Source organism: Schistocerca serialis, chromosome 8, assembly GCF_023864345.2.
Source record: "Schistocerca serialis cubense isolate TAMUIC-IGC-003099 chromosome 8, iqSchSeri2.2, whole genome shotgun sequence".
In the NCBI taxonomy this organism is placed as follows: domain Eukaryota; kingdom Metazoa; phylum Arthropoda; class Insecta; order Orthoptera; family Acrididae; genus Schistocerca; species Schistocerca serialis.
The window spans coordinates 487,838,567-487,856,351 of record NC_064645.1 but is presented as its reverse complement, the minus strand read 5'-3'; the positions used below and the strand labels follow the sequence as shown (position 1 = coordinate 487,856,351).

The 17,785-nt window shown below is 41.6% G+C and overlaps 1 protein-coding gene across 2 annotated transcripts in view; it reads right to left on the bottom strand.

The window, feature by feature from the left end:
* LOC126416776 (sister chromatid cohesion protein PDS5 homolog B-B) overlaps positions 1-17,785 on the bottom strand; it is a 190,179-nt gene that overhangs the window by 65,009 nt on the left and 107,385 nt on the right. For both annotated transcript variants that reach the window (XM_050084633.1, XM_050084634.1), the window contains exons 15-16: positions 4,921-5,046; positions 2,665-2,906 (exon numbers count right to left, since the gene is read on the bottom strand). In XM_050084633.1, the coding sequence (XP_049940590.1) occupies positions 2,665-2,906; positions 4,921-5,046 (368 nt within the window). The remainder of the gene's footprint in view (positions 1-2,664; positions 2,907-4,920; positions 5,047-17,785) is intronic.

The following is a 17,785-nucleotide window of genomic DNA, read 5'->3' as shown; positions in this document are numbered from 1 at the left end:
GGCCGGCACTTGGATGGGTGACCATCCAGCCGCCATGTGCTGCTGCCATTTTTCGGGGTGCACTCAGCCTCGTGATACCAATTGAGGAGCTACTCGACTGAACAGTAGCGGCTCAGGTCAAAGAAAATCATCATAACGATCGGGAGAGCGGTGTGCTGACCACATGCCCCTCCTATCCGCACCCTCAACTGAGGATGACACAGCGGTCGGATGGTCCTGATGGGCCAGTTGTGGCCTGAAGACGGAGTGCTTTATACTTTCAGTAAAACCACATAAACAAAACTAGTCCACAGGTAAAGATGACACATTAATTACATTATCGTAAAACACATTCCAACATAGCAAGAACACTACTCCATTGAAATCCAGCCATCTCTGATGCCTTGTCTTTGAATTATATTCAGGACCAAAAGAATAAATATATTAAACTAGAAGTAGAGATAATCAGCTGCCGTATATTTCTACTCTGGTTCTGATAGTCTTTTTCCCTGTAGCAGAATGCAAATTGACGTTTCTAATCTTGATGTTATGTACAGCTGGAACTAAATTTTGGCACTTCCATTTACTTATGTAAGGGCCATCCAGAAAGTAACTGCATGTCCACACACAGCCAATCATACCCAAGATCTCCTACAGGGTTTTCGATAGGCGGTTTTTGATCATCCATCATACAGCCTGGATTTGGCACCAAATGACTACATCTTCCCAGTAAAAGACATGTGACTACACTTTGATACTGACGCCAAACTACATGCTGGCATAAACCAGTAGTTGCAATTGCAGATTGGTTGGTTGGTTGGTTGGTTTGGGGAAGGAGACCAGACTGCGTGGTCATCGGTCTCATCGGATTAGGGAAGGATGGGGAAGGAGGTCGGCCGTACCCTTTCAGAGGAACCATCCCGGCATTTGCCTGGACTGATTTAGGGAAATCACGGAAAACCTAAATCAGGATGGCCGGACGCGGGATTGAACCGTCGTCCTCCCGAATGCGAGTCCAGTGTCTAACCACTGCGCCACCTCGCTCGGTACAATTGCAGACATCTGGTTTCTACTGTGGTGGTATTGAAAAACTTTTCCTTAAATTTGAATGGTGCTTATGTAGATGATTATGTAGAATAGCTTAAGAGGGCACGTTTCAAATGTATACAATAACACTTGGTTTTTCCATAAGTGTTAATTCTTTTATTTCACAACACCTGTTACTTTCCGGATAGCCCTTATAATATAGCCAAACACACACAGAATAGTTAATTTCACATCAGAGTTGTGACAAAATAACTTAGGGTTCGCATTATGTCATGTGTAAACCATGAACAGTTTGTTGTTTTAGTTTGACTGGGTATTCATTTTATTTCAGTGTTTATGCTGCTTCCTTTGGTGCTACAGGATGCTACAAAAGAGACACAAGCTTATCAAAGATTGTTTCTTCTTTGTTGCCAGTATGAACCTTGTTCAACTGAGGAAAAAACTGGTTACGGATTACAACAAAAAGCATTCATTACCACACAGTACTTCAGTTGTGCCTGTTATTCGGGACTCAGAATGCCCGCACAGAAAAATAAACTAAGATGCATCGACCTAGTCCACTATCAAGCAACCGTAAGACAAGTTCAAAAAGACAAAAAAATGTTACAGATGCAGCCAAAAGTGGTCAATATAAAGTGTTGACAGCAGAAAATTGACAGAGATGAAAGCTGCATATTCCTTTTAAATCCCAGTGTCTAGCCTCACTGTTAATAGTTATAACATGGCATTGCAAAAGTGAAGCACAATCAATACAGAATTCGTGCTGTTTATGAGCTGTTATTTTAAGGCAATGGAAAATGTTTAGCTTTCTTTCAGTGTTTCAGGTTACTCGTAATGACTACTGGTTTTGGTCCAACAAGGTATGGTTCCACTTTGATGGAAATGTGGCTGCACAAAACTAACACATCTGAGCCACACAAAGCCCACATCAATTGCACTAGTTCCCTCAGTTCAAATAAGGAGTAAGTGAGTGGTGTGCAACGTAACACATGCACATATTCTTCAGATTTTTTCACGGCACAGTGTATAGTGAGTGCTACATATAAATAGAGCAACCATTTTTAAACACTATACCAGCCACTGACATGTGGTTTCTGAAAGACAACACTATGGCTCCTACAGCCTGTAACATCATGACTTTCTTGGATCTGTGTTTTCACTGAGAAGCGATTTCAGATTTTAAAGGGCTTGTGCCACTCCTCCCTCCCCAGTATCTGATTTACAGCCACCTTCTTCTTCTGGCACTACCTGAAGGATGCCAAGTTCACAGCCATTCACGTTATTTGATTTTTAGACATTGACCACACCATGTGTGATTTTATTTCAACACATACACAGACTTATTTCAATGTGTTGTGTGTACTTGTTGTGCCAATACCTGTTATGTTTTTGTTGCATTATTATTAAGGATCCCATTGTATACTATTCTTTACACACTGCTGTATGGATCATAATATGCTGGAAGCAAATAATATAATTTTTGTTTGATTCATATGATAATGCCCTAACTAAATTAATTATGAGTAATTTTAAATGACAAAAATGTTTGTTTCAAATAAATGACATTCTTGGACTGAAAACTGATCTCATTCACAATACCCACAGTCTGTAATTAAACATATGTGCACGTCTACAAACCTGTATCTGCCTTGCTGCAGAAGGTCACCATCATGCATGACAAATGCATTCAACATACGAAAAGTTTTCTGAGCAGAGAGCACATCTTCTTTGAGGCCCAATAGCCAACGAGCCATTGTTTTCATGCCCTCTAGTTTACACCTAGTTTCCTCTGGCAACTGGTCTTGCAGACACCAGTTCCCCAATGCGCAGCTCACAGAATCGCACTGAGGTGCTTCTTTCACAAGCAACTCTTTCACAATCTGAAATGAAAAGTGAGCTTATGAATTCAGCTGCTCATCAATGCAGCAAAATTATAACATAAAACCAATTTTATTTGAACAATGGAAGGAGCAGTGGTAGCCGTTTAGTTGAGGCACCACACACGCTATTTTCAAACGAACTATTCTGGCATTCAACTTAATCAATTGAAAAACCTCAGAAAGGCAAAGTCTCAATAAAAACATTCTCCCAAAGGGATGTTTAATGTCTTAACCAATGTGCCACCTCATACTGTAGGAAAATTCAGCGTCAAGTTTCCACGATATATTATGTAAACAAATTTGTCATAGCTTTACTCAACACAGCAGAAACCTAAAGTTTCCTTAAGTAGTATTCTACTCTTTACTGATTTAGCTCAGTCTTTCACAGCACTGCATATTTCTATGAATGCCCCTCACCAGAGTGTCACTTTACTTTCTGCATAATTTATTAAAAGGCCTCTGTATTTGCATGCACCTTCTCTTTTAAGATAAACTATGAGCATATGTATGAGGGTCACTCCAAAAGAAATTCACACTATTTTTTTTTAATCCATAGTTTACTCGACATGGTTGAAAGTTGTACAGTGTGTAGATACATCCTTTAGGGACAATATTTTCATTTCTCCACATAATTTCCATCCCTCTCAACTGCCTTACGCCATCTTGGAACCAGAGTCTGTATACCCACATGGTAAAATTCTGGACCAACCTGTTGGAGCCCCTGTTTGGCAGCGTGCACAAGGGAGTCATCATCTTCAAACCTTGTTCCCAAAGAGATGATAGTCACATGGAGCCAGGTCAGGACCGTAATGCAGGTGTTTCAGTGTTGTCCATCCGAGTTTTGTGATTGCTTCCATGGTTTTTTGACTGACATGTGGCCGTGCATTGTCGTGCAACAGCAAAACATCCTGCTTTTGCCAATATGGTCGAACATGACTCAGCCGAGCTTGAAGTTTCTTCAGTGTCGTCACATATGATCGAATTTATGGTGGTTTCACTTGGCATGATGTCCACAAGCAAGAGTCCTTCAGAATCGAAAAACACCGCAGCCACAAGTTTTCCAGCAGAAGGTATGGTTTTGAATATTTTTTTCTTGGGTGAATTTGCATGATGCCACTCCACTGATTGCCTCTTCATCTCTGGTGAAAAATGATGGAGCCATGTTTTATCACCTGTCACAATTCTTCCAAGAAATTCATCTCCACCATTCTCGTACTGTTCCAAAAGTTCGCTGCATACCATTTTTCTTGTTTCTTTGTGAGCCACTGTCCACATCCTGGGAACCCACCTGGCACAAACCTTTTCTAACGCCAACACTTTCAGTATTCTGCAACCACTTCCTTCTCATATCACAATGTAGCGTGACAATTCTTTCACTGTGATGCGTCTGTGAGCAGTCAACAATTCATTAACTCTCTGCACATTGTCTGGAGTGTGTGCAGTGCCAGGCATGCCGCTGTGAGGACAATCCTCAATATTGCTGTGCCCGCTTTCATCACGTAACCTGCTTGCCCACCGACTAACTGTACTGTGATCGACAGCAGCATCTCCATACAACTTTTTCAACCTCTTGTGGATGTTTCCCACCGTCTCGTTTTCACAGCACAGGAATTCTATGACAGCATGTTGCTTCTGATGAATGTCAAGTGTAGCAGCCATCTTGAAGACATGCTGTAACGGCGCCACTCACAGGAACAGGTTGAACTAAGTTTGAAAACAAGTTGAAAGGATGTATCTACACAGTGTAAAACTTTCACACATGCAGAATAAAAACTGTTTTTATACAAAAATAGTGTGCATTTCTTATGGAGTGACCCTCATATTTCCACGAGGTTTGGTTGACACTAGCTTTTCATTTTGAAACTGTGTACTGCTATCAATAATAATATTTAAAAAACTATGTTGGAGTGTCCTTTAATTTGTTTACCACATTTCAGTTGGACTTAATGTATTGCTGACCCACTGAAAAACAAGCATCCGGCTACAATCAAAATGAATAAGTATGTGAACTTACCTTCCTAGATACTATGTTCTTTAGATGAACTGGATATCTGTCAGGCAGGTTATAAGCGATATGCCCCAGAGCTACTATGGCAGTTCGATAATATTCTGAACTTTGATTCAGGTTTGATTTAACTTTCTGCAAATAGACAAAAAGTATTAAAGAACCATATGTAGAAATGAGATCTACTATGTTCACTAATTTTACAATCATGATAAGAAAAATATTTTGTTATGTTCTGTAACATCATTCACAATTTGCCAGTGGTTCAACGAGCTACATCCACTTCTAAGGCCTGCATGTTTCTTTGGATGATGAAAAAAATGCAGTTAAGTTTTAGTGAATACCAAGTACCTTACGGAGAGTAGGTCAACACATTCTTTAGTTTTCATATTTCATCTGTCTCCTTTCTTGTGATGCAGAACAGTTAAAGCACTGTTCCAATTTTGAGGAATTGCCTTACTCCATTGGAAAACAAGGCACTGATTACACCAACATTCATATATCGAAGAACGCAAGTGTACAAATCAATAAAAATGTTTCCTTTAGAATTAATCAGGATAGTGGTGGTCAGGTAAGGAGTTACGTATCACAAAAACTATTCCCACTGGTAATACATGATGGAATATGGGTTGATGAAATATCTCAACCACATCAATTTGCTGATAACGTTGTTCCATTTGTCTCAAATGCAGACAAACTTAAGCAAAAAATGGAAGAAGTTAATGGGTCACATTTGAAAGTATGCCTGGAAATTAATAACAATAAGCCCAAAACAAAGCATAAAATATACTTAAAACAAAACAGTTGAAATTAACAATGATGATTTGATGACTTTTTGTACTTACGCAACTGAAGACAATTACTTCATAGGTGTAAACAAAACACACAATTGTGACAGTAATGAATATGAAACAGAAGTGGGAGAGACTTGCAGACAAGTGAATGTGCAGTATATGGACCCAACAAGTTTTTGCTGAATTCCCAGCCAAGAAAGGACCCATGATGACAATCTTCTGGAGAGTGCCTAGGGAGCATTAGAAACATGTAGGAGCAACATGGATACATAAGGCTGAAGCCCATTAGGCATGAAAATGTCTAGAGGAGACCTTTATCCAGAAATGACAGTTGAATGGCTGATAATGATTATGGTGATAAGGTATAGACAGATAGACAAGAAATTTACTGCAGGGAGATGGCTGCAGATGACTGGAGAGGACAGACCCTTTTTAAAAGCTTCAATTTTTCAAAGTACCTTGATCATTAAGAAAGGGAGGACACAGCACGTTATATTGGATCGAGAGTCATCGTCAGATGTAAAAGTAACTTCAGGTGTGCCCCAGGGAAGTGTGTTGGGACCCTTGCTGTTCATATCTTATATTAGTAATCTTGCAGACAATATTAATAGTAAAATCAATCTTTTTGCAGATCATGTAGTTATCTATAATGAAGCACTATCTGAAAGAAGTTGCATAAATATTCAGTCAGATCTTGGTAAGATTTCAACACGGCGCAGAGATTGGCAACTTGCCCTAAATGTTCAGAAATGTAAAATTTTGCACTTCACAAAACGAAAAGAACATAGCATCCTATGAGTCACTGTTGGAATAAGCAAACTCACAGAAATACTTGGGGTAACACTTTTTAGGGATATGAAATGGAATGATCACAAAGGTTCAGTCGTGGGTAAAGCAGATGTAGACTTCAGCTTAATGGTGGAATACTTGGGAAGTACAATCAGTCTACAAAGGAGATCGCTTAGAAATCACTCATGCAAGTGGTTCTCGAATATTGCTCAAGTGTGTGGGACACGAAGCACATAGGACTAACAGGGGACATTGAACATATACAGAGAAGTGCAAAGGGCAGTAAGAATGGTCACAGATTTGTTTATCTGTTGGAGCATGTCACAGAGACAAGGAAGGAACTGAACTGGAAGAATACTGAAGATAAACATAAACTATTCCAAGAAAGTCCATTAACAAAGTTTCAAGACCCAGCTTTAAATGACGACTCTAGGAATATACCACAACCCCCTGCACATCGCACACAAAGGGATCTTGAGGATAAGATTAGAATAATTTCTGCATGCATAGAGGCATTCCAACAATCATTCTTCCAGTGCTCTAAACGTGAATGGAACAGGAAGAAACCCTAATAACTGATACAATGGGACTTACCCTCTGAAATGAACTTCATAGTAATTTGCAGAGTATAAATGTAGATGTAGACCTGAGTGCCGTTGTATGCTCACATTCTAAATTCAAGTCTGGTCAGTAAGACTGTTATCATTGTTCCTACCAGGCTTGTAACAAAGCAGGTGGGTTCTTTCCCTGTTATCCACAAGGCCCCGGGAGTAGACAACATTCCATTAGAACTACTGACGGCCTTGGGAGAGCCAGTCCTGACAAAATTCTACCATCTGGTGACCAAGATGTATGAGACAGGCGAAATACCATCAGACTTCAAGAAGAATATAATAATTCCAATCCCAAAGAAAGTAGGTGTTGACAGATGTGAAAACTACCGAACAATCCGCCTAATAAGCCACAGCTGCAAAATACTAATGCGAATTCTTTACAGACGAATGGAAAAACTAGTAGAAGCCGACCTTGGGGAAGATCAGTTTGGATTCCGTAGAAATATTGGAACACGTGAGGCAATACTGACCTTACGACTTATCTTAGAAGAAAGATGAAGGAAAGGCAAACCTACATTTCTATCATTTGTAGACTTAGAGAAAGCTTTTGACAATGCTGACTGGAATATTCTCTTTCAAAGTCTGAAGGTGGCAGGGGTAAAATACAGCGAGCAAAAGGCATTTACAATTTGTACAGAAACCAGATGGCAGTTACAAGAGTCGAGGGACATGAAAGGGAAGCAGTGGTTGGGAAGGGAGTGAGACAGGGTTGTAGCCTATCCCCGATGTTATTCAATCTGTATATTGAGCAAGCAGTAAAGGAAACAAAAGAAAAATTCGGAGTTGGTATTAAAATCCATGGAGAAGAAATAAAAACTTTGAGGTTCGCCGATGACATTGTAATTCTGGCAGAGACACCAAAGGACTTGGAAGAGCAGTTGAATGGAATGGACAGTGTCTTGAAAGGAGGATATAAGATGAACATCAACAAAAGCAAAACGAGGATAATGGAATGTAGTCGAATTAAGTCGGGTGATGCTTAGGGAATTAGATTAGGAAATGAGACACTTAAAGTAGTAAAGGAGTTTTGCTATTTGGGGAGCAAAATAACTGATGATGGTCGAAGTAGAGAGAATATAAAATGTAGACTGGCAATGGCAAGGAAAGCATTTCTGAAGAAGAGAAATTTGTTAACATCCAGTATTGATTTAAGTGTCAGGAAGTCGTTTCTGAAAGTATTTGTATGGAGTGTAGCCATGTATGGAAGTGAAACATGGACAATAAATAGTTTAGACAAGAAGAGAATAGAAGCTTTTGAAATGTGGTGCTACAGAAGAATGCTGAAGATTAGATGGGTAGATCACATAACTAATGAGGAGGTATTGAATAGAATTGGGGAGAAGAGGAGTTTACGGCACAACTTGGCAAGAAGAAGGGACCAGTTGGTAGGACATGTCCTGAGACATCAAGGGATCACAAATTTAGCATTGGAGGGCCGTGTGGAGGGTAAAAATCGTAGAGGGAGACCAAGAGATGAATACACTAAGCAGATTCAGAAGGATGTAGGCTGCAGTAAGTACTGGGAGATGAAGAAGCTTGCACAGGATAGAGTAGCATAGAGAGCTGCATCAAACCAGTCTCAGGACTGAAGACCACAACAACAACAACAACAACAACAACATGTGGTTCACCCTTTACCTGCACTTACATTAAACTGAATGATACTCAATCTGGCCATAAACAGTAGGATATTTAAAATCAAAGTAGTGTTGTGTGAGTGCAGCACAATGGGTAGGAGATAGGTACTGTCAGAAATTTTGTGATTAAGTTGTGCCCATTGCTATTTGTGGCGTGAAGTCATAAGGTGTGCCCAAGAGCTTGCAGGCACACAAAGTTAATGGTGATCTAAGACAACAATATGAAAGGGGTTAAGTCAGCTACAGTTATAGCCACTGGTCTCAAAACTGGCCCTATTTCCCATGATTAAGTGGTTTACTAATCTAGAAAGTTTCGTTCTGGCCAATTGACACAAGTGTGGCTTGACGCATTTGCTCCCAACAGTCTGCGTTTACTGCGTGCTCATAAGCAGGGACAGAATGAAATAACTGCTGTTGATGCAGTTCTGGAATCTTTAAATTTTCCTACTGCACATGCTTGCAGATGAAGCACTCTGACTGCAATTGCAGCAGTCATGTCATCTTAGGAATCTACGTGGCATTCAGTGTGGGCATACTTGCACCTGTGCACATGATTGGAAAGAGAGCCACAAGATAACAAGCACTGGGAGGACTATATGGGGAGTGAGATACATATTGAGAGGGGAGTAGAGATGAAGTGGTGGGTTCTTTTAGTTGCGAAAGAGGAGGAGGAATCAGAGTTATTAGCAAATAGGAATAACCAGGTAGCAGAAGATGTAGTTTAAATAAAGGGAAATACAGTTGTTCTGGGAGTGAATGATTGGAATTTGGATCTTTGGCGAGACAGGTGGATGAAATGAAACAGTTTCCTGAAGCGCGCGTGCGAGAGTGAGTGAGTGATAGTGTGAGTGTGTGTGTGTGTGTGTGTGTGTGTGTGTGTGTTTTGACTTTATGAATACTCACATTTTAAGAGGAATGAATGTGGATAAAATTGTTGCACACAGACGTTTAAGGTGAGAATGAGAGGCAACAGGAGAGAATATTTGAGGAGGAAGGCGAACCAGAAAGTGAAAGTGAAGAGAAAATGGAATTTGTTTTTGATGAGGAGAGTGAACTGAAACAATGTTGCAATCTGAATCTGTTGGATAGATTGGGAAATATGCAGACTATAGGATTAGTGGTGAGTTATTAGATGAAGAGCAGTCCTTGGTGGATGAAGAGAAAGAGAACCATTCAGTCATCCAAGCTCAAACACAAAGTTTTCCCATGAAAGATTTGCTAGGGAGCGGAAGTGAGGTTTGTGGGAATTCACAGGCACGATATGAGTCAATGGCTATGCAGATGGAATTGTAGCCATGCTGGTACAAAGAGTACCAGGAAATTAACAAAAGCATTTAAGTACGAAATTTCATTGCATATTTCAATACTGGGACAAGCAATCAAATTTAGATTTCTGGTCATTCTTGGGTTAAAGGTAGAATTGCTTTTTAGGGTAGAATTGATCAACAAATTGAAAAGGAAAACTGACTTCGCAAACAGGGTATTTTGCTCTGATTTAAACAGGTATGTTCAGGAGGATCCATTTGTTGACCAGGTAGATAAAAATCAGATGGAACTATCTTTAAGATGTATTCATTCGGAAACAGGGTACGCTGAAGGAATATGGCTCAAGGGACAACAGTGCTGGGTGGCAGGAGAAAATGATAATTGACAAAGAGAAAGATATATAAGAATTTACAGACAGACAGTGTAAAGACCTAAGAAAGGTTCTGTGTAGAAATAAAATGACCCGTTTTGAGACAGGAGGTGTAAATGAAACATGGAGGATATGTTTCAAAAGTTCCAAGGAACCAAGTACTTAATGTCATTAGACATTACTTGCAGGTACTGGAACATAAAGTTTACAGAAAAATCAAGAAAACGTACTGCCTTCCTCCACAAAGGAAAATGCTATCTATTTCAGGTGGATGAAGTTTTGGGTAGGGCTCTGTTACGTCAGGTTAATGATATTTTTATCCTGACTAAAAATTGGGAAGAGCAATCTAATTTGTTGAATGATGCACTATCTGTTTTGCTTGGGGGAGGGGGGGGAGGGGAGGGGGGGGGGCTAAGGGAGACTGAAGGAAAAAAGTGAAGCTTTTGGGATACATTACTGAGGGTATGATATTACCAGATCCTGAGTAGCTGAAAGCTTATACGAATTTACAGCGACCATAAACCAAAAGCAATTGAAAGCAATGTTGGGCCTGTTTGAATTTGATTACAAATTTGTGAGTGGGCATTTATTTAATGATCCCCACATATTGCAGCAGCTAAAGAGGAATGACACTTTAGTGTGGATCAAACTATGTGAAGAGCAGTTTGAAAGACTGAAAGAGGAACTGCTCATCAGCAAAATACTATACCATCCTGATGTCAGTATACTATTTTGTATCTCTACAGACACATGTGGTGATGGACTGGGGATGGAAGAGTGTCTTGGACAACTGCATCTGGTAGTCGAATATTGTCAGCAACAGAAAGGAATTATAGTCAGTTCAAGTTGGAAGCCCTCACTGCCGCGCGTGCGTGCGTGTGTGTGTGTGTGTGTGTGTGTGTGTGTGTGTGTGTGTGTGTGTGTGTGTGTGTGTGTGTGTGTGGGTGGGTGGGCGCGCGCATTTGGTGGAGAGGGGGAGAGGGGGGGGCGGTGGCTTACAGTTTAACTTACTGTGTTTGCATGAAACTGATGGCTATGTCTGTGGTAGCATAGCATCACCTCGCAACAGGAGAAGCTAGTTTATATGATTCTCTTTGAAAACATTAGGGAAGCTGCAAGTCTAGGTCCCAAATGCAGGAGGGTTCTCTAATGTTTGTCAGTGAGGATGGGAACAGCAGACTGGCTTACAGAGATGGTGCCCAAGATAGCTCAATGGGAGGAGGTAAAGCTGCTGGTCAACACACACACATATCAATTTGGATACCTAAGCTTCTTGAGGATGTTCCTCCAAAGATTCTATTTGTGAATGTACGTGTGCAAAACCAGAAAGGCTTGACAGATGACTGGAGGGTAATCAACAAGAAGGTTGCATAGTTCTCACAAGTTACTGTAAGTGTTGCAGGTAAACCTGAAACACAGTAAGGTAGCAACTGCCGCCTTGATGCGCCTTCCAGGAAGACAGGAGGTGGACATGCCACTGATCCAGGAACCCTATTTATACAAAAGGGGCATATCAGGCCTACCAGGAACCGGAGGTAAGCTGATTTTTAAAACCCATTTGTGTCAAGAATGGAATTTCATTCAGACCGATGGCAAAAACTTCTGTTCCAGGGACTTGGTGACCATAAGGATGAAACAGCATGAGGAAGGATGCACGAGGGAATTTGTATTGGTCTACTTACAAGGGCAGTGCTCATCCTCCCCAGAAAGTGAAAAGACTTGTGGATAGATGCTTGCAGTTGAATGAACAACTGTTGGATGGTTCTGATGCCAATGCCAGCAACCTGGTGTGAGGAAGGAGTGACATCAACAGCAGAGGTGAGTGTCTACTGGAATACCTACAAGAAAACAATATAGACTTCTGGAATAGGGCTAGGGAACCTACCATCAGGAACAGAAGAAGGGAACAAATAACTGACATAACTACTGGGTCCATCTTAATGGGCAGTTACATCAAAAAATTCACATGCAGATGGAGCCATTCTTATCTGACATCTGTATCAAGTTTGCAGTTGAAATGAGCATTAAACAGACCATGGATTATAGGAATCCTAGGAAAGCAGACTGGGACTCATATACGAAAGCCCTGAACTCTTACTTAACGGAAGTCAAAATTTTGATATGAAATTCAATAGATTTAAAGGAAGTGGCAGGTAAAGTGACTTCTGTCATTATGACCTCATACTTAGAAAACAGTATGATCACAATATGTGCAAAAACAATACGATCACCAATACATTCACATACATAATTGTATCTTGGTGATACAACGTCTTGGGATTTTGAACGAAGCAGGTAAGAAGACTGCAACTCTGTAAGAAGGAAAGGTCAAAGAGCAAAGCATAGGGAGTCCCTTGCCAAATATGACCTTGCTATAAAGCAAGTGAAACCATCATCCTGGAAGGTATTCTGTGAGGAGACTGAAGGTACAACTGTCAGAGCCACCAGACTTCACAAAACCCTGTCAAGAATAGCAACTAGTACATGAGGCGCTCTATAAAAGGAGGGTGGAGGGTATACAAGGGCAGCGTATGAGACAATGGATATGCTCCTCAAGACTCTTCCCTCAATGCACTCTAGCAGATAGCACACACGTACATTCAATTGCTGTGAAGCACTGGCTTACAGGTAACAAACAGGACAACTGGGAACCTGCTAGAAAATGAAATTACTTCAAGAAAATCCAGTGGGCAGTGGGATTATTACAAGTGTCACCAAGCTCAGACAGAAGCTTTCTGGCTCTGCTGCCATAAGCAGGAGATAAATTCATCAGACTTCCATACAGACTGCTCAGAGCCATTCTAATAGCACGAGTTATTCCTAATGCTTGGAGGACAGTGAAGGTTGTCTTCACTCCGAAGCTAAGGAGAATAGATCATGCCAAGGATAAGGATATGAGACCAATCAGTCTGTCCTCCTTTCTTCTACACACATCAAAAAAAGTTTTGCATCACCCCTGTTCCCCGAATTCCTAAAGATAGAAGTTGACTGTGGATATTGTATCATAGACACAGTCCCTTTGTTTTTTCAGAGACGTCACTAAACCCACCCAAAGATGTAAACAACCAAGCATGAGCAGTGCCTATTAGACAGAGGGGGTCCGACAGCTGATCAGTTCCAGTCATTCCACCAGGAAGGAGGTACACAGCTCGTGTTGTCTGTAGTTCAACCATGCCTAGATGGTCAATACCGCGGTTCAACTGTGTCCGCAATGTTACTTTGTGCCAGGAAGGGTTCTCAACAAGGGATGTGTCCAGGCATCTCGGAGTGAACCAAAGTGATGTTGTTCAGGCATGGAGAAGGTACAGAGAGACAGGAACTGTCAATGAAATGCCTCACTCGGGCCGCCCAAGGGCTACTACTACAGTGGATGGCTGCTACCTATGGATTATGGCTCGGAAGAACCCTGACAGCAATGTCACTATGTTGAATAATGTTTTGATGCAGCCACAGGACTCATGTAATGACTCAAACTGTGTGCAATAGGCTGCATGATATGCAACTTCACTCCTGATTTCCATGGCGAGGTTCTTCTTTGCAACCACGATACCATGCAGCGTGATACAGATGGGCTCAAAAACATGCCGAATGGACCACTCAGGACTGGCATCACATTCTCTTCACCGATAAGTGTCACATATGCCTTCAACCAGACAATCGTCATCGGCAGCATATTGGCGAGGCATTCGTCTTCATGGGCGACAACTCGCGCCGCTATCGTGCACATCTTGTGAATGATTTCCTTCAGGATAACAACATCGCTTGACTAGAGTGGCCTGAATGTTCTCCAGACATGAACCCTATCGAACATGCCTCGGATACATTGAACAGGGCTGTTTATGGACGACATGACCCACCAACCACTCTGAGGGATCTACGCTGAATCGCCGTTGAGGAGTGGGACAATCTGGACCAACAGTGCCTTGATGAACTTGTGGATAGCATGCCACGACGAATACAGGCACGCATCAATGCACGAGGAAGTGCTACTGGGTATTAGAGGTACCGGTGTGTACAGCAAACTGGACCACATTCTCTAAAGGTCTCACTGTATGATGGTACAACATGCAATGTGTGGTTTCCATGAGCAATAAAAAGGGCGGAAATGAGGTTTATCTCTATTCCAATTTTCTGTACAGGTTCTAGAACTCTTGGAACCGAGGCGATGCAAAACTTTTTTTGATGTGTGTTGAAAATAGTAAACATTGTTACTGTACACATCAGTAAAGCAGTTTACCTGAGGTTCCTCTACATGAAAACCAACATGTTTATCAACCAAGCAAATCAAAGCTCTGCTTGATGCTGAGGGGGCAGTAAGCAAAATAACCTCCGAATCCATGGGTAAAGCTGCAGAACCAAGGACAGCGCTGCAAAAGAGTATGGCATTAAGACCACTATATGAAGGTGGATTAATACCATGCTGAGTAAATGAAAGGTAGAAGCCACCATAGTGAATGAGAAAATGATGATGAACAGCACCAGAGGGTGTCCGCAAGGAGATGTTTTGTTTCTACTACTGTTTCCGATTTTGCAAACACGGTGTTTTGCTATGATTTAAATAGGTACGTTCAGGAGGCACCATTCGTTGACCAGGTAGATAAAAATCAGATGGAACTATCTTTAAGATGTATTCATTCGGAAACAGGGTACGCTGAAGGAGTATGGCTCAAGGGACAACAGTGCTGGGTGGCAGGAGAAAATGATAATTGACAAAGAGAAAAATATATAAGAATTTACAGACAGACAGTGTAACAACCTAAGAAAGGTTTTGTGTAAAAATAAAATTACCTGTTTTGAGACAGGAGGTGTGGAACCTAGTGTTGAATAAATTCATTAAAGAGCTAAATACCCGAGGTTACTTTTGCCTAAGGTATGATGATGATGATCAAACAATGGTACAGTGTGCACTGAACATTGTGCGAAACAGGTATAGGAAGCATACATGGAACGTGTACTGGTATCTTATGCTCTTCAATGAAATTCTGGCAGTAGGTAGTAAATTATCTGGGAGTAAACCTGGATGCAAAACTAACATGAACCCTCCACATGATGAATATATGTTCCATGGCAAAAGCAACTCACAAGTGAACCAGAAGGGCCTGCAGGCAAAATGGGGTATACGTCTCAGGAGCATGTACAGGATCTACACCACTGTTATACACTGAAGAGCCAAATAGATTGGGATACCTACCTAACATCATGTAGGGCCCATTCGAGCACACAGAAGTGCTGCAACATGTCGTGGCGTGGACTCAGCTAATGTCTGAAGAAGTGCTGCAGGGAACTGACACCATCAATCCTGCAGGGCTGTCCAAAAATCCCTGAGAGTACAAGGGGGTGGATGTTTTCTGAACAGCATGCTGCAAGGCATACCAGATATACTCAACTATGTTCATGTCTGGGGAGTTTGATAGCCAGCGGAAGTGTTTAAACTCAGAAGACTGTTCCTGGAACCACTCTGTTCTGGACATGTGGGAATTGCCCAAGTCCGTCAGAATGCACAATGGACATGAATGGATGCAGTTGATCAGAGAGGAAGCTTGCGTATGTGTCACCTGTCAGAGTAATATCTATACCTATTAGGGGTCCGTATCACTCCAACTGTACATGCTCGTCACCCTTACAGTGCCTCCAGCTGCTTGAACAGTCTCCTACTGACATGCAGGGTCCATGGATTCATGAGGCTGTCTTCATACCCATGCACATCCATCCAATCGATAAAATTTTAAACGAGACTTGTCCAACCAGGCAACATGTTTCCAGTCATCAACAGTCCAACGTCTATGATGATGGGCCCAGGTGAGGCATAAAGGTTTGTGTCATGCAGTCATCAAGGAGTGGGCATTCGGCCCCAAAAGCCCATATCGATGATTTTTCATTGACTGGTTAGCATGCTGACACTTGTTGATGGTCCAGCACTGAAATCTGCAGCAATTTGCGGAAGGGTTGCACTTCTGTCACATTGAAACTCTTCAGTCGTTGTTGGTCCTGTTATTGCAGAATCTTTTTCTAGCCACAGTGAAGTCAGAGATTTGATGTTTTACTGGGTTCCTGAGATTCATCGTACACCCGTGAAATGGTCGTATGGGAAAATTCCCACTTCATTGCTACCTCGGAGATGCTGTGTCCCATTGCTCATGTGCCAACTATAACACCACGTTCAAACTCACTTAAGTCTTGATAACCTGCCATTGTAGCAGCAGTAACCAATCTAACAACTGCGCCAGACACTTGTTTTCTTATAAAGGCATTGCTGACCGCAGCATCTTATTCTGCCTGTTTACATATCTCTATATTTGCATACGCATGCTTATACTAGTTTCTTTGACGCTTCAGTGTAAGACCTATGGGGCTACAGTATGGTGGAATAAAGTAGAATAGAAAATTGTTGCTTAGGAGCTTGGAAAGGTGCAGACACTGGCCTACCTAGCCACAAAAGGTGGAATTGGCATCATACCCAGAGCTGGATGGAGACTATGCTGATCATAACCCCACTACATCCTTGTGTTACAGTGGAGACTGTGGCATGGGCATACACGCTAAAAATTGAAAAGCTTTGGAATTTCCAGATTCCCACAAAAATATAACGCATATGAAAAATATAGAAATGGTTAGGGAAGCTCACAGCTGCTTCAATAAACCTTTCAATGTAACAACTGGAAGTAGGTATCATCTACATCTACATTGATACTCCGCAAGCCACCCAACGGTGTGTGGCGGAGGGATGGTATCAGTGGGAGAATGAAACATGATGTGGTTCTAGAGACCTAGTCTTGCTTACTGACCATTCAAAATCAAAGGTGCTGGGACTGGGGTATACTGGGTACAGCATACACTAGAGACCACAGTCTCTCTAGGGAAACTGGCCACAGTTTTCCAGTCACAGATATTTGATATCAGAGTGTGTATGGACGAGGAGCTATTTATGTGCAAAACGATCGTGTAATCCACATTCACTCGGGCACCCAAGCAGCCCTGAAGTATCTATCATCTCCTGCGATGTGATCAAAGATCATGCAAAATGCCATGAATACCTTGTGAGGTTAGAGGAACCATCACTAAGTTGACAGTAAAATCGAAACTACATAGCTGGATTGGTAGGCAGCATGCAGAATAGAAGACAAGGATAAAGACAAAGAGAAAGATCAAACTCATGATAAGACGAATGACTGGCCATAAGAGCTTCAGGAAACACCTGAAAACAATGGGTACAGAGAAAGAAGCTACCACGTGGAGATTGTGGCAAAGAGAATGAAACGGCACCACCGTCGATCTGCCGATGCGAAGCACTGGAGGCCAAAAGACACAGAATATTTGGAACATTAATTCCTGAAGAAATTGTGTCTAATAAAGGCTAGACCAAAGTTTGAGACCAAGTGTACTGACTACTAGATATAAAGAACT